The sequence below is a fragment of the Ostrea edulis genome, chromosome 1, assembly GCF_947568905.1.
Source record: "Ostrea edulis chromosome 1, xbOstEdul1.1, whole genome shotgun sequence".
NCBI lineage: Eukaryota > Metazoa > Mollusca > Bivalvia > Ostreida > Ostreidae > Ostrea > Ostrea edulis.
In genome coordinates this window covers 13,917,850-13,942,120 of record NC_079164.1, presented here as the reverse complement: position 1 = coordinate 13,942,120, position 24,271 = coordinate 13,917,850, and the positions used below count along the sequence as shown (strand labels likewise).

Genomic DNA, 24,271 nt, shown 5'->3' with positions numbered 1-24,271 from the left:
ACTTTCTAAATCGTAGAAACGACTTTCTAAATCGTAGAAACGATCTATTTTTTTTCTTTCTGCTAGGTAAATTGGCACGAATACGCCGTCGTAATAATATGAATTTCTGATAGATAAAAAATAAATAATTCTGTTCATCAAGGTGAAAGATGGGATATAGCTTTGTAGCTGAATGCATCGTTTACTGACAGTTCAAAAAAATAATTGTACACAGAGAAAGTCGATGAAAAATGCTAATTTACAAAATGACCATACCCTGCGGCTTCACTGATTTGAAGCCGCTATTACTTCATCAAAATTTTTGGATTCAAGAATACCGCCGAATGGTTCATTTACATCATTTAAAACATTGAAATCCAGGTTTCAATATCATTTTTATACGATCTCCACGGGAGGATCCAGGAATTGCGGTTACGGGGGGGGGAGGACTTTATGAGGCAGGGGGTCTGGGGGCCGCCTTGAGGCTCCCAGTGAGTCGAGAGCGAAGTCCTGGTGGGGGCAAGGGGGTGAAGCCCCCGGAAGCTTCTGGAATTTACAGATCTTATAGGGTTTGAAATATGTCTCCTATTTATAGTCATTTGTACTATTTTCTATAATTTTTTATAAGGTAAAATTGATAAAAAGATGCAAATATTAAAGGTTTTTGGAAAAAATTAAGTTCTTCCAATAAATTCAAGAAAATAATTCAAGAAATTAAAAGATTTTGCCATTTACTTCTCCGGCTGGGAAAGAAAGAAATTATTGCTTTTTTAATCGTTTATTACATTTTTTCTAAACAAGATACTATGATTTACCTTAAATTTGAAAATTTGAGGGGGGGGAGGCCAGCTGCCCCGCCCCCTTAAATTCCGCCACTGATCTTACGGTGGGTATCAGGGACTAACTTTTCAGACAAGGCAGTCTTCTTGTGTATTCGAAATACACATACACCATGCCACGCCGTGTCCACGGACCATTTTACACCGTGTGTTGGGGAATACTTGTGGTCTCTACTGTAGATTTTATTATCAACATTATTGTATTCACCCGTAAAATTACTAACTAAACCTAACATACACTAACTACGCAAATAACATATCAGTTTACAGGTACAGTACCTGGCCATGAGTCAAGATTGTTTATTTTTTCATTAAATATATTTCATTGAAAAAATGCCTTTTTGAATATAGCTACTTAAATTGTAGCTATATATATATATATATATATATTTATAGATATACTAACAAAAAATACATGTTGTTTGTAGTTTCTTCACATGATTCAAAGTGATTTTTAATATCTATAGATTTTGCGGTGAAATCACATGTCAAATGCTAAATTGAAATTTTACGGCACAAATTTGTTAAGAAATCATTATATTTCGATGTTAAAAAGTTTGCCTTGATGATTTCAAAAACTATTCTTAATTATCATGGTATCACAATTTGCTAAGCATCATGGAAAAGAAAATTTGAACAATTTTGCATATATTTCATATTTTCTAACACTAGGCCTACCTCCAATTATTTCGTCATCATACAAAATTTCCTCCTCATTAAAGTCTCAAAAGCTTACACTCTAACAGCTTCCATTCAACAAACAACAATAGCATAAATTCATTACACATCTATATTAACAAAAGCAACATCACATTGTCGGTATTTTGTCGCTTACGAAACTTGGGCCGAAACGACTAGGTATCTAAGGCCGAAACGACAATAGGCAAAAAAAAACTTGAGGCCGAACGAACCTAGGGCCGAACTGTAAAAAGGCCGAAACAACTTGCATTGGTTTAGAACTGTGGTCATAGTGTTTGTATAATGGTGTGTATCCCTATGGCTAGATGACACATATTCTACACCCCCCCCCCTCTTTCTCTCTTTTACCCTCAGTCATTGACTCAATGAATAATTTCTTTTATAAATATAGAACTATCATAAATTGATAATATAAATTATTTCAATAAGTTACAAGTTTTAGAAATTAATGGGCAAATTATTGTTTGATTTCTGATTGTTTAATTCATAATACATATATATAGAGGGGGAAAATTACAATTATATCAAAATTGCTTTGTTCAGGGGTCTTTTTAAAAACAATTGAATTACAAGAAAATAGTAGTTGTGGATAGGTCAATGCTATCAAAACTCTAGAATACAGGGCTTCCTCAAGATCTAAAGAATGTCAGTAGGTACTGGTTCAATCTGATTAAAATCAGATCCTCGATCCGCTCCTCTTTTTTTCTTTTCTTGTCGCTACACGAGGCGACAAGAAATAAAAAAAGAGGAGCGGATCGAGGATCTGATTTTAATCAGATTGGTACTGGTTGTTATTGTTATCAAAACACCTCTCTGGGGTAGCTCTAGCTGCAGATGTCACTCTACCTGAGATCTATTGTTAAATGTTTGATTGACAGACGGCTAACAATTTGGGGGTGTTAAGTTTAAGTTGGGTCTTTAAGGCTTAGAGAATATATATATTTTTAAATTGGAGACTTTCACCTTGGCCAATTAACCTTGGTTTAAAATTTCTGCACATCATGTGACCATATAAGCATTCTGTGTACCAAGTACTGTAGAAGTGGTTATTTACTCACAGGGGAAATTTACACTAATTATGTGGTCACGTAATAAGCGTGTAAATTTCACCCATGCATATAGTTATAAATATTTGATGTAATATATATTCTATTCAGTTACCGCATATTTTTTCCCAACGCATAATGTTGGATGTAGAAAAACGCGTACTTTAACCTCCCAGTGTAAATAATCACTTTAACAGTAAGTGCATCACCTGCTTTAATACGTACATCGCCTGTGCTTGTCATCCCTCTCTGTAACAGAATATACAGACACCACTTAAAGGGTCAAAATTAAACCCCTAAAGTCTTGTGAAACCTCAGGACTTTAGGTATTATGCACTGGTGTAAGGATCATGAAGGAGACTTCAATAAGAATTTGCAATTATGCTTTTCAACTGCAAAAACTAAGAAGTCTGAACTTAATTAACAACAGCTGGTGACTATCTTACTAAATACTTTATTATCAACTGCACTACTTGACTACTATAAAATTCCAGCAAGGAATATAGATTTTGACTTTAAGCCTTGATTTCCTTTCTGCAGAATTTCTTTAACATCGATCTCTATGAAGCGAAACTTTTATAGCCATTCAGCAGATATGCAAGGCCTGAGCAACTTTCCAAAGGATCCTCGGTAATGACAATAATAAATTGCTTTAAAAGTCTTCCAATACACAAAAATTACAGGTAAATATTAAAATTGTAGTTCCTCAATAGACAGGATAATTGGAGAGCATTAATGATGAATAAATGCAACAATGTATAAACAAGCAGACACTAATGGTATCAAGCACAAGCACCCACAGATCTTTCTTACTCAATAAATCTTAAGGAGGAATAAAACACCATGGAAAAATCTGATATCAATGAAAAGTGGAGGATATGTACAGCGCTATTTTGAAATTGAAAACTTTTGAATTCATCTATTTGCTTTAAAAATACAGTTTTAGTAGAAAATATCGGGGGGGGGGGGGGGGGACAAAACCCCTGCTAGACTCCAAAGCACAAACTGCAGATCAGCAGTCGACACATTGACCCACTGGGCTACTCCAGTCAATAGGCAATTCAATTTAAAAGGAATATGCAAGTATTGCTGATATTTATATCTTCATTCATTCATGTTTCATCAAATAGAAGTCAGACATTTTGATGATGTGTTATTCATCCTTAAAGTTGAATTCAAATTGATCACATCATACCCTTCAAGTTGTCCAGATGCTTTTCCTTACATCATAGTAGACCAAGTGTAACTTAACAACATAGTAAACCAAGTTAAACTTTACATATTGTTTTCTTATTTGTATGATGCACACACACACAAAAGATTGTATGGTGCACACATACAACAAGAGGCCCACAGGCCTTATTGGTCACCTGAGTACTAGTGAAAAATTATCACTACTTCCAAGGGCTATGACATCTAGAAAAAATTTCCTGTTCTGAATATTTAAGCTAAATTTTACATTCAGCGAAAGTATAAAACAAGACATGTTCTTACAACTTCAATGCCCTCATAAGTGAATACACTGATAAAAGGCTTCACGTAAAATAATGGGTGTATTAACATTGAAACATTAAAAGATATAAATCTGATAGTTATTCATACACTATGTGCAGTCAATTGTGTACATATATAAATCTGACAGTTATTCATACTGTATGTATAGTATCCTGTGTACAGTTATAAATCTGACAGTTATTCATATTGTATGTACAGTCAATTGTGTAGTTATAAATCTGACAGTTATTCATACTGTTGTACAGTCAATTGTGTACAGTTATAAATCTGACAGTTATTCATACTATATGTATACAGTAAATTGTGTACAGTTATAAATCTGACAGTTATTCATACTGTATGTATACAGTCAACTGTGTATAGTTATAAATCTGACAGTTATTCATATATTGTGTACAGTCAGCTGTGTACAGTTATAAATCTGACAGTTATTCATATATTGTGTACAGGCAGCTGTGTATAGTTATAAATCTGATAGTTATTCATATATTATGTACAGGCAGCTGTGTATAGTTATAAATCTGACAGTTATTCATATATTATGTACAGGCAGCTGTGTATAGTTATAAATCTGACAGTTATTTATATATTATGTACAGTCAATTGTGTATAGTTATAAATCTGACAGTTATTCATATATTGTGTACAGTCAGCTGTGTATAGTTATAAATCTGACAGTTATTCATATATTGTGTACAGTCAATTGTATAGTTATAAATCTGACAGTTATTCATACTGTATGTATACAGTCAACTGTGTATAGTTATAAATCTGACAGTCATTCATACTGTACGTACAGTAAACTGTGTACAGTTATAAATCTGACAGTCATTCATACTGTATGTACAGTCAACTGTGTATAGTTATAAATCTGACAGTTATTCATATATTGTGTACAGTCAATTGTATAGTTATAAATCTGACAGTTATTCATACTGTATGTATACAGTCAACTGTGTATAGTTATAAATCTGACAGTCATTCATACTGTACGTACAGTCAACTGTGTACAGTTATAAATCTGACAGTCATTCATACTGTACGTACAGTCAACTGTGTATAGTTATAAATCTGACCGTTATTCATATATTGTGTACAGTCGGCTGTGTATATTTAAGAAATAAGGTATCATTTAAAAATATTTATCGGGATATAAATACGGGTTGGTCACGTGATCAAATTCCATAAAGCCCGAAGGGCTTTATGGAAAATTTGATCATGTACCAACCCGTATTTATATCCCGATAAATATTTTTAAATGATACCTTATTACTTATATTTACATTTTTGGTCAGTAACATTGCTGAATTGTGTTAACAACACGTTTCCATACATTTCAAATTGTTGACGTCCACAACGAAGCGTCATAGATGTTCAAAATGACGACAACACAAAACAAAGTTCTATAAAATGAAGAACTGTTTTAATTATTAAGACGCTAGAAAGCAAGTATATCAACATATACTTATACATTAACTCGGGAGTATATAATGGAAAACTCTTCCATATGTCTAATTTTAGGGGGTGGGGGAATTATGATTTAAACGGGGATGCGCAGTGTTACACTTAGAGTTGTGATGCGCTTTGACTTTTGAAAAGTGAAGACGTTGAAGACCGACTTTGAAAGATATTCTGTGGATATTACGGAGTTAACAGAAGACTGAGATGGAGGAACATGAAGAACAGGGCGGCCGTCGTCAGGTGTTGGCAAATTTTTTATAGACAGGACAGAGGACGCAGCTTAGATGAATCTCCGGAAAGAACTGAACATCGCAGAGAATGTGGAACTGCACGAAGGTAAGGGACGGTTTGGATTTGAATATGTAATTGTTGATAAACATGGGCTCACTGAACGCTTCTTTTGACTCGATAATTTTTTGTAATAGGTTTTTAACGCCTCGCTTCGATGTCCCGACATAAACTTGGAAACTGACATCAAGCACTATGGCTCTATTGGCTGCTGTGGCACGGAAGCAGTGTGGTGTGTAGGTCTTAATGCACTTTGACGACTTATCGGCCATACATCCTGTGAACGACCTTTTTGCTAAAGCCTAATGTCATGTCTAGCAGTAGGTACAATTCCGCATCACCGATGACCAGGGTGAAGTTGTAGCAGACGAAATTTTAGACATACATTAGGCCTAGTAGGCTAGTAACTAAAGACATTGTTTACAGTTATGCTTTTATCAATTATTGATGAAAGTCCACTGCTTGGAATACAAATAAAACCGTAAATACATTTTGTGGTGCTGATTTCATCTATTGAAAGATTTCTGTAGTAAGTGAGAGCGATTGCTAGATGTGTATTGCCTTAGTAAAAGTAGTACCTGTTACCTACTTTACAAATGTTCATATGCACAGCCGTGACCTCTGTTGACCCTGTAGTAGATTTATCCAGAAATAAATATGTATTGCTCGTAATAGTGTTATGTAGGAGAAAACAGTTGCAAATGTAAATATATAGTTATACATCCAACATGTACCATGCAATTGACACGCCCGCACCCGCCAAAATGTTGTTCATCTAATCTTTGTTTCTCCACGGATTCTTTTCTAAAGCTTGAATTATCTTCAACTTTCTATATATACAAAATCAACTTAAGTTTTGTCACAGCTGATAAGAGCGCTCAGGAAGGAATTGATATTGGATATTTTGAATATCACCATGTAAAAATAAAAACCGATATCATTATAATACCACATTTTGGAAAACAGAAGTGTGGTTCCGCATTTACATTTGATTGTGACGTAGGGCGGTGATAAGACTTCTTTAATGGCAGTATAGAAGATCCTCTTGGAGGGGACATGCATGAAAGCCAGGATGCATAATGGATATTATATATATATTGTATCAATACATATTTTTTACATTGTGTAAGCACTTATTTGAAGTGAATTCTAATTTTATAAATTGTATCGATATTTATATCATTTTCTGGATTGACGTAAGGTATTAATCACCGATATTTATCAATAGATAATTACATCCTTAGTAGGAAGTGAAATTCTCAGCTGAATACTCGATGGTTTTACTCTCTATATTTATTTCCTTAAAACAAACAACTTTAAACCAAATGCTACAGCAATTCAAATATTGTGGTATGTGCTTAAATCACATTCATAAGGGAAGTCAATTTCCTATTTTTTAAAAACATTTTCCAGATTTTGAGTTCTGTTTGGGGTATACAAAGAGTGCACCTGTCATAACCAATACGATGCGATACACTGGTCTCACTATTGACCAGTACAATCCTAACAGGGATCTATATATATATATATATATATATATATATACTCAGTATAAAGTCCCTGATCTATTAAGACACTGAATTTCATATATCAATTTCTTCTCAATTACACAATTCAATAGACTGGTTTGTCATTTTTATAATTTGATCCATAGAAAGAAAAGCTAATCAAAATAATTATACCTGTAATTACAAATGTTTAATAATGGTTAAATTTAATTGTGTCAAGTTCAAGTTTTTTAATCTTTACATCTTAACAGACAGCAATATTTACAAAATGTAAAGCAGACGATCTTTGCATATCCATAAATAGCTTACAATGAAATGGTGGGTTTTTCAGGCAATGGACATGCTCTCAAAGACCTCTAATGAATTGTCTTTAGCCTTGTCTTATGCTACATTTCAAAATTAATTTTACAAATCAGTGACAATTTTTTACACAGTTTACAGTAAATATAACTCATAAACAATCTCTCCATCAGAACTATCCATTCTAAAGTTAAGAAACTTAACAAGATACAACAGGAATACTTGCTTCCCCTGGGCACCTGACCCCTACCTATGGTGTCTCCTGGGGTCCGTGTTTGACCAATTCTTAATTTTGTATTCTTCATGGGATTTATTGATCACAGCTTGTTATTTTCACCTTTCATCTCCCCCTGAGTTGCAGTGACACACTTGGGATGAGGACACACCTTAATCAATATATGTATCTACATGTAGGTGTGCATAAGGTTGTACGTACACCCAGTGAGAGGTCCTTAAAACTGGTCATTTAATTCTGGTGGAGTCTAATATATTCCCAAGACATTCAGCATATCACAGATTGATTGTCATATTGAAAATATAATTTGTTTTGTTAAAAACAAATGCTTCCCCAGCTCCCCTAATTGAAAGTGATCCAAATTACACTCCCCGCCCCTTAATGTACTGCATGATATGGAAGAGAAAGCATGAGCAGGAACATAAACATTATGATCTGTACTTCGTGCATTGAGGAAAAAGATGGAGAAAAGATTCAACATCGATGTGTCATTGCTGTATATAACACAAAAATAATGAGTGTTATGCTGAAATACCAGAAGGAAAGTGAAACATACCCTTGTACATGAAAAACAAAGCAATAAAACACTCCTCTTTGATCCACTGTAAATTGTAGGAAAATATTAGATCCCTGGGTCAGAACAATGTGAACACCATATATTATTATAAATACATGTAAAGGCTATTATCATTATAAATGATAATGAAGTATTGTACAAAATTTCAAGGCCATCTGATAAGCTATATAGGAGAAGTGTTCACAAGCTATATTAAGCCTTAAATTCCACCCCTCTTAGATCTACTATAACTTAAAGGAAAACAAATAGGATCCTCCTGTCCCGACAATATGCACATCTATACAAATGACAATGAAGTATTGTACAAAGTTTCAAGTCTATCTGATAAGCCATATATAGGAGGAGTGTTCACAAGCTATTTTACATCCTCCACCCTTAGATCCACTATAACTTTTAGGAAAATAATTGGATCCTCTTCTCCCAACAATATGCACATCTACATATGGCAATGAAGTATTGTACAAAGTTTCAAGTCTATCCGATAAGTCATATAGGAGAAGAAGCGTTCAAAAGCTATTTTACATCCACACATTTACAAATGGCAATGAAGCATTGTACAAAGTTTCAAGTCTATCCGATAAGCCATATAGGAGAAGAAGCATTCATAAGCTATTTTACATCCTCCACTGAGATAGAAAGTACAAAACCAATGTCTCCCTTTGGAGACATAATGAGAAATAATGGTGCCCCTGCTAAGATTGGAATCAACAACTAAAGGTCTCACATTAATCCTAGCTACCACCAGAAGTAAATCATAAGTACACTATATGCAGTAAAGCTTGTAGAAAAGTTCTGAGAAAATTTATATGAAAAAGTTATTCCTGGATGATAGCTAATGAAACATAAACAGGACCATGAATGCTCCCATTGATTCCCCCTCACAATTTACAATTTAGCAACCTTTCTTTACCTGGCAAGCATCTCAATAAAACAGCCTTCAACCATTAAATGAGCCTGCCAGACATTTTTCATGTAAGCCACAGTCGGTCAAAGACCAGATGTTACAATCTGAGACAATCAAATGTCTGAAATTCCCGATATAATAAAGCAAAACTGTGTAAATGTCATCATTACTGTCACTGCATGCAGTTTACGAACCAGCCAAATCAGCCAATATGCACATCCGAAGGGAAATCTACTGCTTTTAAGTTGATATTTGTGCAGCTCACCACTAAATGAATGACATATCAAAACTTTTTGTACAAATTAATGGAGTTAATTAGTCCTTATCAAACAATTTATTCATTTTCAAACTTCCATCATCAGATCTCTGTTTTTAAATCTTTGATCCAAAAAAAGTAATGATATAATATATTGGATCAAAATGAGTGTTACAGCCCTTTTAAACATTCCAGGCACTTGCTTTTCATCAAAAGTCCATTTGTCCTCATATTATTTAGATATCTTTAATAAAGCCAATAAAAATATTTTCCTCTCAAAGTTTTAAGAGTCCTCTTTTTTTTCTAAATACAGACCGATCAATTCCCAGTCTCAATAATCATAGACAAAATATAAATAAAGGCTGATAGAAAAGGGTTTAACATAATAATCATAAACAAAATATAAATAAAGGCTGATAGAAAAGGGTTTAACATAATAATCATAAACAAAATATAAATAAAGGCTGATAAAAAAGGGTTTAACATAATCATAGACAAAATATAAATAAAGGCTGATAGAAAAGAACGAAAATCCACTTCATGGTAAAACAAGAGCATGCAAGTGTAACTTGAATTCTATTTGCTTTAATTTTTGACCGACTTGATAACAAGATGCCTAGAGACCACATCGCTCGCCTGAGTCACCAAGGCCCTACTGTTGTTCAGCTGTTAGAATTTTTACTAGATTTTTGTTTTTTATCTTTATTCCCATCAAAATTTTCACCTCATATTGTGGTCTCAACCTCAAAGGGTCGTGACATAACCAAACCTGAATTCACATAGCATGGGAATGTTCCAATATCAATATAACCTGTTGTTCTGGAGAAGGTCAAGGTCACAGGGTAAAAGATCACAGTATGATATGAAAGACCTTGCCATATTACAAAAGCTCTATTACCTTTATAATTATATATAGTTCATGAGATATTGAACAGGTTAAGCTTTCTTGAAAGTAAGTCAAACTCCAAGGTCCAAGGTCGGGGTCACAATGTTAAAAACTTTGGTACCATAAAAAGTTCTTCTCACAAGGAATGTACATATGAAATATAAGAGCCCCATCACTCACCTATCAAAGGTTAGGAGCAAATTAAGTTAATGTTGTCGACAGAGAGACAAAAGAAGTAAACAATGTAAAAAGTTAATGGACGGAAGACAAAAGGTGATCAGAAAAACTCACTTGAGATAAAAATGCATGTTAATGCTATTCCTCTTTAGGTGGGTTGCATTTAAGAAATGAATACTGCCTAGCACTGATAATATTGATTCTGTTGTCGTCCATGGATCTAATACAAGGGCTACAGTATTTGTGGGTCTGTTTCTGAATCAATGTTTATATTTTTAAGACCTGCTGACAAAATATTGTAATACGTATACCAGATAATTTTGACATCGGGATGTTGAGCAGATTTTTCTTTATACACATCTAATTCAACATTGTAGCACTTTACTTTTTGGGTGTAATTTTGTTTAACATATTCTCATGATATTCATCATTTATATGTAGAGAAATTTTCCTCATTTGCGAAAATTTTAACATTTCCAGCATGCAAAAATTGCACAATATACTGTATACAAATAATTGATAAATATGTTGCATAGCACCCAGCATCGTCTGGAGGATTGTTTCGAAACACACTTCCTTCATCTTCCTGGTAATTGTTTGATGTGAATATACGTCTTTGCCACCTTAATATCTGTAGTGATGGAGTCAAAACAAGTTTTCCTTAAGGTACATTCATCGTACCTACTAAATCACTAATTATTTAGAAATCAATTTTTGTACGGGACGACAATAATGTGATTTTGCTTCATTCAGAGCCCTTGAATATGTTTTCTAACACAAATATCAATAACAAAAGTTTACAAACTATTTTTTTTCTTTCATTGAAATAATAAATCACAATTTTACAACTAAAATTTTCCACATCAAAATGATAGCTAATGATCACTTTAATGTATCTATAAAGGCAATCTAATATATAATGAAAAGGTGAAGATAATATGCAGCATAAATTGTTTGATTTTATCCCAGATGAAGGTAATTAATAGGTCAAAATTTTAAGTTCATTCTTGACTGATTTAACTATAGGACATCTTCAGTATGTATATTGTATGCATTGCGAGTGCCAACTTGGAAAGTAAACTTCAGCGTCAGTAAGTTTTGACATTGAGTTCACTGACATTATAGATATGTAGAAATTAGGATCTATCAGACAAAATTCATTATGCTAGATCATGAGTAAAACGCTGCAGGGTAGTTATAGATATGTACAGATCCAAAAAGTGCTGGAAAAATAGTATGTGGTACATGTACGCTAATAAAACAGTCATGTTGTCAGCACATGGCTCGATTCAGAAAGAAAGCATGTATAAAGACGGGCTGTATTTTTAAAAACTATTTTCATTCATATCTCTACAACCATAGTTTTTTGTATGCATATTAAAGATTTCACTTTATTCACAGAATATGGTAGTATTCATATCCTTATTAAAATCTAACAAAACCAGGAGCTCATGTGCATTTAATGGGACAAAGACTTAGATAAGGACAAAGTAAATCTAGAGCGGTCATGAAGGAATTAACACATCCCTCCTTCAGCACATCTGAACATGTGCATGATATTCAAACTTGGGCATAATTGAGCTATTATATACATATCTACTTTTAAGAAATACTTTGTGCTACATATATACATTCATGTCTATTATATAATAAATGTATTCTCCATAGATCAAGGTACAAATAATCACCCAAAACTGTATATTTACACACTATTGTGGGGAAAGAGAAAACTGAATTTGGGTTACAGTTCCATTTCCAAACTCGGGTTGTGTGACCTTGACCTTTGTAATGCATGTAGTAAATTTAAAAAATCCTTGCCTCATAAAGAACTTGTGTGGGAATAAGTTTCATGATTTTTAAGTAGAAAGGAATAATTCAACGAGAACAGAAGAGCAAACTGGTTCCAGTGTACACTCAAACTTTGCTGGGGGTAAGGTGGGAGTAGGGGGAGGCGTCCAGCACTTACACAAGTGTTGTCTGACACTGTGGGTACAACCTACAATGCTGAGACTACGTGTGAACACAAAACTGACAAGCTGGCAGTCTAATCCAACAGATACTAAGCCATCCATTCAACAACTACAATAAATGATTCAAAAGTTTTAAATCAATTAAAAACTTACAACTATCTTCCTCTCAAATTTATCAGGCCGGACTTCGTGCTTCACCATACATTTCTGATAAAGGGTGACATTCTTGCCTAGGACTTCTCGGATGCTATCTAAAAACACAAACAGAAAACAATACTACAACCTGTTTCTATAATTTGGCATAAAATTGATAATTCCTCTCATTTCAAACCTCTTGACAGCGACATGCTTGAAGGTATATGAATGCATATATATAAATCAGGCCATAAAATTGCTGTTCCTAAAATAACACCAATAGACTGCAATAGGACAATGCATATAGCACACAGGGTATTCTTTGCTCCCCTTTAAACTGAAAGAGGAAGTTCAAGATTCCAAATGCAACATGACATTATTAATTTTTTAACACATGACGATTTTTTTTAAAAATAGAAGTTCATTAAGGTATTATCATCTTGCACATAAAAAACAGCTGGTCATCATTTTGAATTTTATCATCGTCCTCATGTTTAATTTTTATCTGCAGTATTGTATTCTTGTCTCTATGCACCCTTTTCATGTTAACTCCTACAGTGTTTGATTTTTGTTCAGAGCTTCTGGGTATTCAGTTATTTAAGGTGCTCTGTAAATTTTCTGTGATAGTGTTATCAAAAGTTTATATAAATCCTATTTTTCATGTATGTAGATTTGAGTCATTGTTTGTGTCCTGATACTAAGGAAGATGGTGGGTTTAAATTTGCATGCCCTTTGCACACCAGGGAACTGCATGCACCGCTTACTGCAATGTGACGTTATATAATATATAATATAATATTCTATCAGTTGATGTATTTAAGGAGGCTTGATAACAAACAAAAAAAGAATGGATACATGGGTTGATATATATATTTTTAGGCTGAGTTTGGTTGTTATAGGTACAAATATAAAATCCTTAAAAATGAGGAACTTGTAAATGTTCTATGATGTTCTATGATGTATATTTCCCCCACTGTTTTGGTTTAAAGTGCATTTGGTCAGCTAACAATAGCAGTCCTATACACACAACATTCAGTCAGCTAACAGTAGCAGTCCTACACACAACATTCAGTCAGCTAACAATAGCAGTCCTATACACAGTTAGCATTCAGTCAGCTAACAGTAGCAGTCCTATACAGAGATAGCATTCAGTCAGCTACAACAGCAGTCCTATACATAGTAAGCATTCAGTCAGCTAACAATAGCAGTCCTATATACAGTTAGCATTCAGTCAGCTAACAATAGCAGTCCTATACACAACATTCTGTCAGCTAACAGTAGCAGTCCTATACACAACATTCAGTCAGCTAACCATAGCAGTCCTATACACACAGTTAACATTCAGACAGCTAACAATAGCAGTCCTACACACAACATTCAGTCAGCTAACAATAGCAGTCCTATACACAATTAGCATTCAGTCAGCTAACAGTAGCAGTCCTATACAGAGATAGCACTCAGTCAGCTGCAATAGCAGTCCTATACACAGTTAGCATTCAGTCAGCTAACAATAGCAGTCCTATATACAGTAAGCATTCAGTCAGCTAACAATAGCAGTCCTATACAGAGATAGCATTCAGTCAGCTACAATAGCAGTCCTATACACAGTAAGCATTCAGTCATCTAACAATAGCAGTCCTATATACAGTTAGCATTCAGTCAGCTAACATTAGCAGTCCTATACACAACATTCAGTCAGCTAACAGTAGCAGTCCTATACACAACATTCAGTCAGCTAACAGTAGCAGTCCTATACACAACATTCAGTCAGCTAACAGTAGCAGTCCTATACACAATTAGCATTCAGTCAGCTAACAGTAGCAGTCCTATACACAACATTCAGTCAGCTAACAGTAGCAGTCCTATACACAACATTAAGTCAGCTAACATTAGCAGTCCTATACACAACATTCAGTCAGCTAACAGTAGCAGTCCTATACACAACATTCAGTCAGCTAACCATAGCAGTCCTATACACACAGTTAGCATTCAGACAGCTAACAATAGCAGTCCTACACACAACATTCAGTCAGCTAACAGTAGCAGTCCTATACACAGTTAGCATTCAGTCAGCTAACAGTAGCAGTCCTATACACAGTTAGCATTCAGTCAGCTAACAATAGCAGTCCTATACACAGATAGCATTCGGTCAGCTAACAATAGCAGTCCTATACACAGTAAGCATTCAGTCAGCTACAATAGCAGTCCTATACACAACATTCAGTCAGCTAACAATAGCAGTCCTATACACAGTTAGCATTCAGTCAGCTAACAGTAGCAGTCCTATACACACTTAGTTAATACACATGTGCTTAATTAATTGACCAATCTCATAAATCTACATGTATATATAATACAAAATTAGAGAAGGGCAAACAAGGACCCCTGGAAACACCAGAGGTAGACACAGGTGTCTAGGAGGAGTAAGCATCCCCTGTTGACTGGTCATATCCACCATCATGACCATGAGCCCTTTATCTTGAGAAACAATCAGACATCAGAAAGCATTCAAACTAATGACAGTTTGTATTTGCAAATTAGATTGCAATAATGACCATGCATTGAATTTGTGAAATGCTGACTTTAAACAAGACTGTTACATCAACTTATTTGTCACCTAAGATTGCCTCAGTTCAAATATTGATCACTGATCATATGCAAATCATGCTTGTGCATATCAAGTCATTTGAGAGACATAAACACCATATGCAGGTGAAAACAGAATATTAATGCTACATAAATATGGGGAGATGATGGTGGAGAAGCTGAAGTAATCCTGTTTGTCGTAAAAGTTGAGTTGTTAGTTTGCGGTTAACATCTATGCATGCAACATTTTTAAAAGTACGACTGACATAAAAGTATAATGCGGCAAACCTAATAAAAAACAGTTTATACACGTCATTTGCAAGGCTCAATAATTCAACAATTAAACCACTGATAGTGAAAACAGACATGGAACAACACTATGTTGGTTATCCCGTATAAATGTAAAAGATAAAATGCCAAAATGAGGTGATGCAATGCAAATCAATAGTTCCATTTTTCTCTCTCTTCACCCATACAATTTGGGCAACGCCAAAAATATGTATCCGATGTCAGTTTAATAGGTTTGAAAATCATCCCCTGAAGTAACAAACCACCAAAGAGTAACAATAATCAATTACAGACTCATGTATTGTAAATACCAGAATAATAGACAAACAATGCAAAGTTGATAATATGAACATAGCAACATAAAAAAGTATTACATTCCAGTGCTGATATACGCTTTCAGAAATGCAATCACCATGTTTATAGCAATTGCAACATAAAATTGTGATTAGTTACACAATTTGTGGGTGTTTCAAATTGTGCGATGAAAGACGATATTGTGAACATGCTATAATTAGCCAATTCATATAGAATCACTTATGAACAAGATTTCCAAGAGAATTGGCATTTTAAGAAGAATAAGATATTTTATGTCAAACGATGCGCTGCTGAAGATTTTTAATACTATGATTTTTCCACATTTTACATATTGTTGTACTATATGGAGCAATCCAAGAAATGCTGAAAATGTGAATAAGCTTTTTATATTGCAAAAACGAGCTGCAAGGGTAATTCTTAACATCAGAAATTTTGAAACACCATCTAATGTCATGTTTACAGAACTTAACTGGTTGCCTCTATCAGATTACTTTGTCTATAGAAAAGTCATTTTAGTGTATAAAGTTTTACATGGTTTAATGCCGGATTATTTAAATGTTTTTAAATATGTATCAGAAGTCAGTCAGAGGCAAACTAGAAATTCTTATTCAAATATTTTGTATATACCCAGGGCAAAAACAGAATATTATAGAAGATCTTTCAGCATTTCAGGGAGCACAGTGTGGAATGCCTTGAATCAAAACATAAGAAACTCAACGAGTGTTGCGTGTTTTAAGAGAAATTATCTTAGAGATTATCACCATACTTTTTAAGCTTCATTTTGTATTCTATTTATCTTACATTCATAATTATTTCTTAAGTTTATATGTATTCTACTTCTTTTAATCTGTGTTTATTTTACTAATATCTGTCTGTATGTATGTTATATGCAGGACCATATTGAAAACTAGCGTTATCGCTAAATATGTAATCCTGGTTAAATAAAGGTCTTATTATTATTATTATTAATTGAAAGCCAATTATCTTCAGATACTATCAGATTCATTAATAAATCACTGTCATCAATTTTCAAATTAAATTCAATTTAACAAACTGAAAGCTTTCATGTTTGATGAGTTGACCCTGAAAAAAAGGCTGCTGAAAAGCAACAAGGATGTACAGGGCGTATAAGCGTAACACAACCAGATCTGATTCGCCAGCATTACGCAGAACAGCAATATCATATAAATATGAAATAACTAATCTACACATCTACTAAGTGTTTTCCTGAAAATTTTGTCATTTCTTCAATCTTCATACTCTCTCCAATATAAATAAATCCAAATCTTATTTGCCACTGTCTTGATGCTTGTAATTTAACTTCGAATGATTTCTATGTGCATGCAGTCTCCGAAATGTCAAAAGTTACATGATATATATCAACACTCTAAAAATGCTGCATCACTCTTCAGTGAAGACTTCAACAAATGTTCAATAAAGATACAAATACATATTAGTTACATTTCCAATGTCTTTGCCTTCAATATCATAATTCCCAATTGTATGACAGCCATTTCCACATGAATGTGACGCAGTTGTGAACAATGTGCATATGAATCTTGATAAATATAGTAATGTCTACATTACTGAAAATTTTGACAGAAATGAATTCAAAGTAGAATATATAAAATACAAGTTAACACACTTCATGAAATATGCCAGTATGAAGCATATCACAATTCAACCCTCATGTATTTTCAAAATTAAGATTTATTTCCTAAATTAAGACAATATCTACATTTATTTTATATAATTTGTATAAAACTGAAAGTTTGAATTGATCAACTTGAATGGTGCCTTTATTGAGCTGGTGGTTGTTGTTTGTTTGTTTTATGTCCCATCGAGAAATTTTCACTCAAATTAAGATATCACCAGCTGTAAGTGAAGTACCACAAACTTAGACCTATGGTTAATGCTCAGGGCCGAAGCAGTGGGGATTCTTTAATGCACCAACGCCTGCTGCGACATGGGACCTCCGTTTTTAAGGTTATATCCGAAAGACCCGTGATTCTCACTTCTAAATGTCAAGTGTTTGCGAAGAAGCAATTACTATCTTTGAACTCCTGACCTCCTGGTTATGAAGCGAATGCTCTGACACTGAGCTACCGCGACTGGTCCCATATTGTGGAATGTCGAAGTCAGACAACAGTTACTTAGAATGGAAATGCAGTGAGTAGGACAAAAAAAATAATGCTTAGAGTTCAATTTTATTACAGTAAACCCTACACCTCTTCATAGAGACAGCTCGTACAAGAGTTTTAATTTTTTTGTGACTGCCAACATTTTCTAAAATGGATCTAAGGAGGAATGCTACATTGGGGGGGGGGGGGGGGGGGGGGGGGGGGGGGGGGGGAATTCAATTGGTAATATGTCAGAAAATGCAATATGAGATGTCTAGGTAGCTTAGTCAATTGGTGATGTCATAGAGAATGGAATAAGAAATGTATAGATAGCCTAGTCAATTGGTGATATGTCATAGAGAATGGAATATTAACAAATGTATAGATAGCCTTGTCAATTGGTGATGTCATAGAGAATGGAATAAGAAATGTATAGATAGCTTAGTTAATTGGTGATGTCATAGAGAATGGAATAAGAAATGTATAGATAGCTTAGTTAATTGGTGATGTCATAGAGAATGGAATAAGAGATGTCTAGGTAGCTTAGTTAATTGGTGATATGTCATAGAGAATGGAATATTAACAAATGTATAGATAGCCTAGTCAATTGGTGATGTCATAGAGAATGGAATAAGAAATGTATAGATAGCTTAGTTAATTGGTGATATGTCATAGAGAATGGAATAAGAGATGTCTAGGTAGCTTAGTTAATTGATGATGTCATAGAGAATGGAATAAGAGATGTCTAGGTAGCTTAGTTAATTGGTGATGTCATAGAGAATGGAATAAGAGATGTCTAGATAGCTTAGTTAATTGGTGATATGTCATAGAGAATGGAATAACAAATGTCAAGAGCTTAGTCAATTCAACTGTCAAACTGCCTTGGATTTCTCAGAAAAATCTCAAACTTAAGTTTGAGTTTTCTTTTATTTGAGCTCTCAAAATATGAATAAATCTCGGACTTACGTCCAAGTTTTTAAAGGGTTTTTTTTTCTCAAGAAATCCATGCTTGTAGAATTGTCTGGTTATCTTAGTGGATTGTGTTGTCAGATTGACAATCTGTAGAAATGTCTGGCTAGCTGGAGTGGGTTGTCAGGTTGACAATCTGTAGAAATGTCTGGTTAACTGGAGTGGGTTGTCAGGTTGACAATCTGTAGAAATGTCTGGCTAGCTGGAGTGGGTTGTCAGGTTGACAATCTGTAGGAATGTCTGGTTATCTTAGTGGAGTGAGTTGTCAGGCTGACAATCTGTAGAAATGTCTGGCTAGCTGGAGTGGGTTGTCAGGTTGACAATCTGTAGAAATGTCTGGCTAGCTGGAGTGGGTTGTCAGGTTGACAATCTGTAGGAATGTCTGGTTATCTTAGTGGAGTGAGTTGTCAGGCTGACAATCTGTAGGAATGTCTGGCTAGCTGGAGTGGGTTGTCAGACTGACAATCTCCAGACTGTGTTTGAGTCTGAAAGGGTTTTAATTTTTCCTATATGATTATACACTAAAATTAAAATATTTCTACACAAGATGATTTTTTTTTTAAATTTTTAACATCACAACACTTGAAACACTTAATATTTCATACACAAGTACCCTGATAGTGTTCTATTTCCTTAATACATTATCATTGCTTAATGCTTAAATTCTTCTGGGTGCAAATTGAGGAGAAATGGGGAAGAGAGACAAATAAAAATAAGAAATATTCATTGGAGATGCAACATTCATAAATAATTCATTGCCATGAACTGTTTTCTGTCCGTTATGAAGAAAGGGTGGGGTGTTGCAATGAAGGACATCCTTCACAATCTAGTTCCAGATTCTATCATTTTTCAACATCAATGGATGCCGCTGGAATAAAATTTCCAACGAACCCATTGATAAAGGTGATATGATACACAGATACTCTGATATTTTTCATTAAGACATGCTTTACGTCACTGGCATTGTAAATTCAATAGGGATACACGAACTTCCTCCCAAAATCTTGGAAATGGAAATTGAAAATTTGTACAATTACCAGACATAAATTGCAAATGGTGGATTGAATCCTTGTCTTTTGCTATCATGTAACCATGGCAACTGATGCAGACAATGATCAACATTTGTCTGATATTGAGAATGTACCACGTACATATAAATCAAGACTGTGGGAACATTATCAATTTCAAACAAATGTGATTTTTTTAATCATATTTTGTTGATTTATTGTCAAATAGACAAATAAATGGTCTTTTTTTTTTTTTTACAATATCATGACTAGTTATAATATTGAGATACATGTATCATATCGATGTATCACGATAAATATCGTATTGTAAGGTTTACATGCATCGTCCCACTTCTACCCTTGACATCTCGATGCATTATTACATCAAGGAATCAATAGAAGACCTAATATCTTGACAAATCTCTCCTAGATTCAATAACTGCAAAGACTTTTAAGGACTGAAATCACTGTGCATTAAAACAGTAACTAGTGTCTCATTAAAACTCTAGTGTCTTTGTACACAAGATCATGTCACATCAACTTGATTCTAAAATGCCTACTCAGGAGAAAGAAATGTTCAGTTGTCAAATCCTTTGAACCAGTAGATTAAAAAAAACCAGGCTTATATAGCAAGGGATTCCTTGGCATCCTCTCTTCTTATATGAGGGAGTGTTCCCAAAATGATGAAAATATAGAATTCATAGCTGGAGTTTCTTAACAAGCTTTAATCTGGTTTTCCTGAAATCCTTCTGACTAAATAAATCTTCATGTCAATGCCCAAACAAAATGCTTCACATGAATGTGCATGACCTGGTTTGGTCAGTGAACTATATCCTCCTTCTGTGTCTGTCCTCTATGTCTGTTATGCTATTCTTCTACATAAAACAACTGCCACAGTGGTCTAGAGGTTAGAGCATAATCGCCCTGCATGCGCAAGGCCTGGGTTCGAATCCCGGCTGCGACAGACCTAAGTCGATAAAACAGGTCATGACAGTTCCATCACCAAAGGGTCGGCATCAGGTGCGAATGTCACGGGTCCTCGGAGATGACCTTAAAAACGGATGTCCCGTGTCATAGGGGGTGTGGCATGCTAAAGAACCCTCACTGCTCAATGGCAATAAGCGCCAAGCAATGGCCTAAATTTGAAGCCCTTCACAGGTCTTGGTGACGTCTCCATATGAGTGAAAAAATCTCGAGACGTTAAACAAGATACAATCTGCATAAAACAAATAAAGTCCTTTTAACTATGTCATTTAATGTATGTTTTGCTATTCTCCTTCAGTAAGAGACACAGAAAAGTCACAACAAAAGGCAATCATTATCTTTGCATGATGGACACCAATCACATTTCAATCGTTAGTTTGTACGCTAATAAGGAAGTATATATATATATGCAATACTGTATTTTCATGCAACAGTGTTAACTTCAATAAAAATTTTGTATCACATATATTACTACAGTATTTGTACTAACAGTCATCTGGTGACTTCAAATATGAAAATCTAATACCAGTTGCTAATCTTAAGAGTAGGAATACCTGAAAATGTATCCAAGCTCAACATTGAGGGCGACACAGATTTACGTGGTGTAGATTCCATTTTTTTACCTAAACTTTCGATAGTTAATGTAGACACACGTGATGCATGAACTGCATTTTCAACTTGGATTGATCGTCGTTTTCTGGGTGGAGCAACAGGAATTGCAGGCTCCATGTTACAAGCAGTACCAATGAATTCCCTGTTTGTCACAGTTCAGTATAGATTCCCTATGGAGTATATGCTCATTATATTTGCTTTACATCCTTGTTTCCCTTAACATGTACATATACACTCTACTAGCACATAAGAGATTTTCCTGGTCAACCTCTCAATGGACTACTTATACACCGTTGTTAGCCAAAGGCTTAAAAATTATTATTCATAAACCATGTTAACCATGAAAGTGTGCTTAAAGGACTGGGACGAGTGCATTGTTGTGATTATAATTATATTTTTGTCCGTCGGAAGCTTCATTAGGATGTTTATCCGGTCGCACAACTATGGTTAGTCATAACAAAACATTTTTTTCTTGTCAGCTGCTCTTCTTCGGAGATGTTTACATTTAGTGCAAGTCTTCTATGCTATCAAATTGGCTTACCTTTAATTTCTTGTGGTATTTTCGAACTCGATGTCATTTTAAGACCATCGAGCATTCGTTTATATATTTCAAGATGTTATCAATCGTGTTGTATGTAGAGAAATAATAACGGATGTACTTTCGTCTGTCATGAATGCGGAAGCAGGGGAGGGATTCTAGCCGCCATTGCATATGGAAGTGACGTCATTGTATTACAAACAGAAAGTAGGTCTTTATGCCAAGAAAATACAAGGACACGCAATGAATATAAACCTACTAGATCTAACTTTAATACCAACAAAGTATGTTCAAGTGTGTAAATCATTCAGTAGCGACTAGATCAAGTACCTTATGCTACACGCCCAAACTTTGGGGACCCCAATATAGGCCAATGCATAAAAATGATTAGGCCTAGTTTCATTTTATTTGTAGATCTAATAAAGCCTTTATCAAAGGTTCTTTTTTTTTTTTTTTTAGCTGTATTTCATTGCCTACTATTTAGAATAATGGGAATCTCTAAGCCTTTCAGAAGTCGAAGCTTCGTTAAATGGGATTGTTCGTTTTAAGTCAAGTGGGGGGAGGGGGGGGGGGGGAAGTTACGGAGATTGACAAAACACAAATATGTACAAAACACGGAAGAATATTGGGGGGGGGGGGGGTGCATTCCATATTACCATTTTTTTTTTTAAAAATCACTATGTCCTATCTTATAAGAATACAAAAAATGTCGAGTCAGCACTGTCCAAATAACAAATTACAGTAATTTATGGTTGTTTGTAAAATCTAATGTTAATGATAACTTTCTTTTAAAAAATGCATTCTTGGAAGATACAAAGTTGGCCAATGAAAATTTCTAAAATGTTGACAAAGCTTTATAAAACAATTACAAAGAAAGTTGAATATTAATTGTGATACAACAAATAAACTTCTCGGTTCTAAGCTTCAAGATTTATTTGTAAATAAAACTTTTGAAGAATTAGAACATATCAATAACACTCAATGTGGAAAACTCTCATTTTATAGTACATTATTTAACTACGAGGACAAAAAACTAGAAATACAAACATATCTGTGTCTTCCACATTCACAAGAACCTGCGCTCTTATCTTACAATACTAAGAATAAGTGCGCATCAGTTATATAGAAACAGGTAGATATTGTAATCCTGTCATTCCTAGAGAAAACAGATTTTGTTACCATTGTAAGACCAGTGTCGAAGATGAAAAACATTTTTTACTTGATTATCCTTTATACAAACATGTAAGAAAAAAGTATTCAAATATATCATATGTTTATCATGTATCTTGTTTTAATACTGAATCCTCTAAATATTGCATCTGCAAAAGAAATTTGTTTATATATCAGATATTCTTTATACCTTAGAACCCGTTGTTACAATTATAATACCATGTAACAATATATATATATATATATATATATATATATATATATAATTCAATAAAAAAGCAGGAAAATATACAGTTCCAATATATATTTAAATCACTAGCGCTTTCTGGATTTTAACATCCATCCTCATTTTGGAACTGTATATTTTCCTGCTTTTTTATTGAATTATTTTGACTGTGTGATATCAACTCTTTCTATTTGGATTATATATATACACACACACACAATACCACATGGCTAACAACACTTGTATGTGCTTTAGTGCCAATAAAGAATTGAATTGAATAAAAATTTGAAGAATAAGCATCAAAATAAAATGAATTACTTGTACTGTGAAAGTAGCATAGCCTCAGCAGAAACATATTATACATGTTGTATGTCTCCATTGTCAAGAGCCTTCGGTCTGTAATTTATTTTATTTCGCGTTTTCATAATGTGATGAGAATTAATAGGAACCGTCAAGATATTCGAATTTCACAAAAATTGCCCACTAAAAGACAGAATATCATTTGTTCCCATGATGCGGTGTTTTGTTTTGAACAACTAAATATTTATACAACACTAAAAATTTCCCCAAAGAAAAATGTTCCTGCCTAATTCCTAATACGTACTGCTGCCACTTTTTTCAGTCAACGTGTGTTTACGGGTGTACATCGAAATTCCGTGCCAATAAAATCCACAAAGGGGG

The 24,271-nt window shown here is 34.2% G+C and overlaps 1 protein-coding gene across 16 annotated transcripts in view; it reads right to left on the bottom strand.

Annotated features, from left to right (window-relative positions):
- LOC125661124 (F-actin-uncapping protein LRRC16A-like) overlaps positions 1-22,601 on the bottom strand; it is a 73,947-nt gene extending 51,346 nt beyond the window's left edge. For 4 of the 16 annotated variants that reach the window (XM_048893040.2, XM_048893078.2, XM_048893057.2 and 1 more), the window contains exons 1-2: positions 21,599-22,598; positions 12,794-12,891 (exon numbers count right to left, since the gene is read on the bottom strand). In XM_048893040.2, coding sequence (XP_048748997.2) covers positions 12,794-12,891; positions 21,599-21,773 — 273 coding nt within the window. In that variant the 5' untranslated portion in view covers positions 21,774-22,598. Of the gene's footprint in view, positions 1-12,793; positions 12,892-12,971; positions 13,074-21,598 lie in introns of those variants that run through there. The other 12 variants (XM_048893014.2, XM_056152749.1, XM_048893022.2 and 9 more) reach the window with 9 other exon arrangements.
- Positions 22,602-24,271: the final 1,670 nt, after the last annotated feature.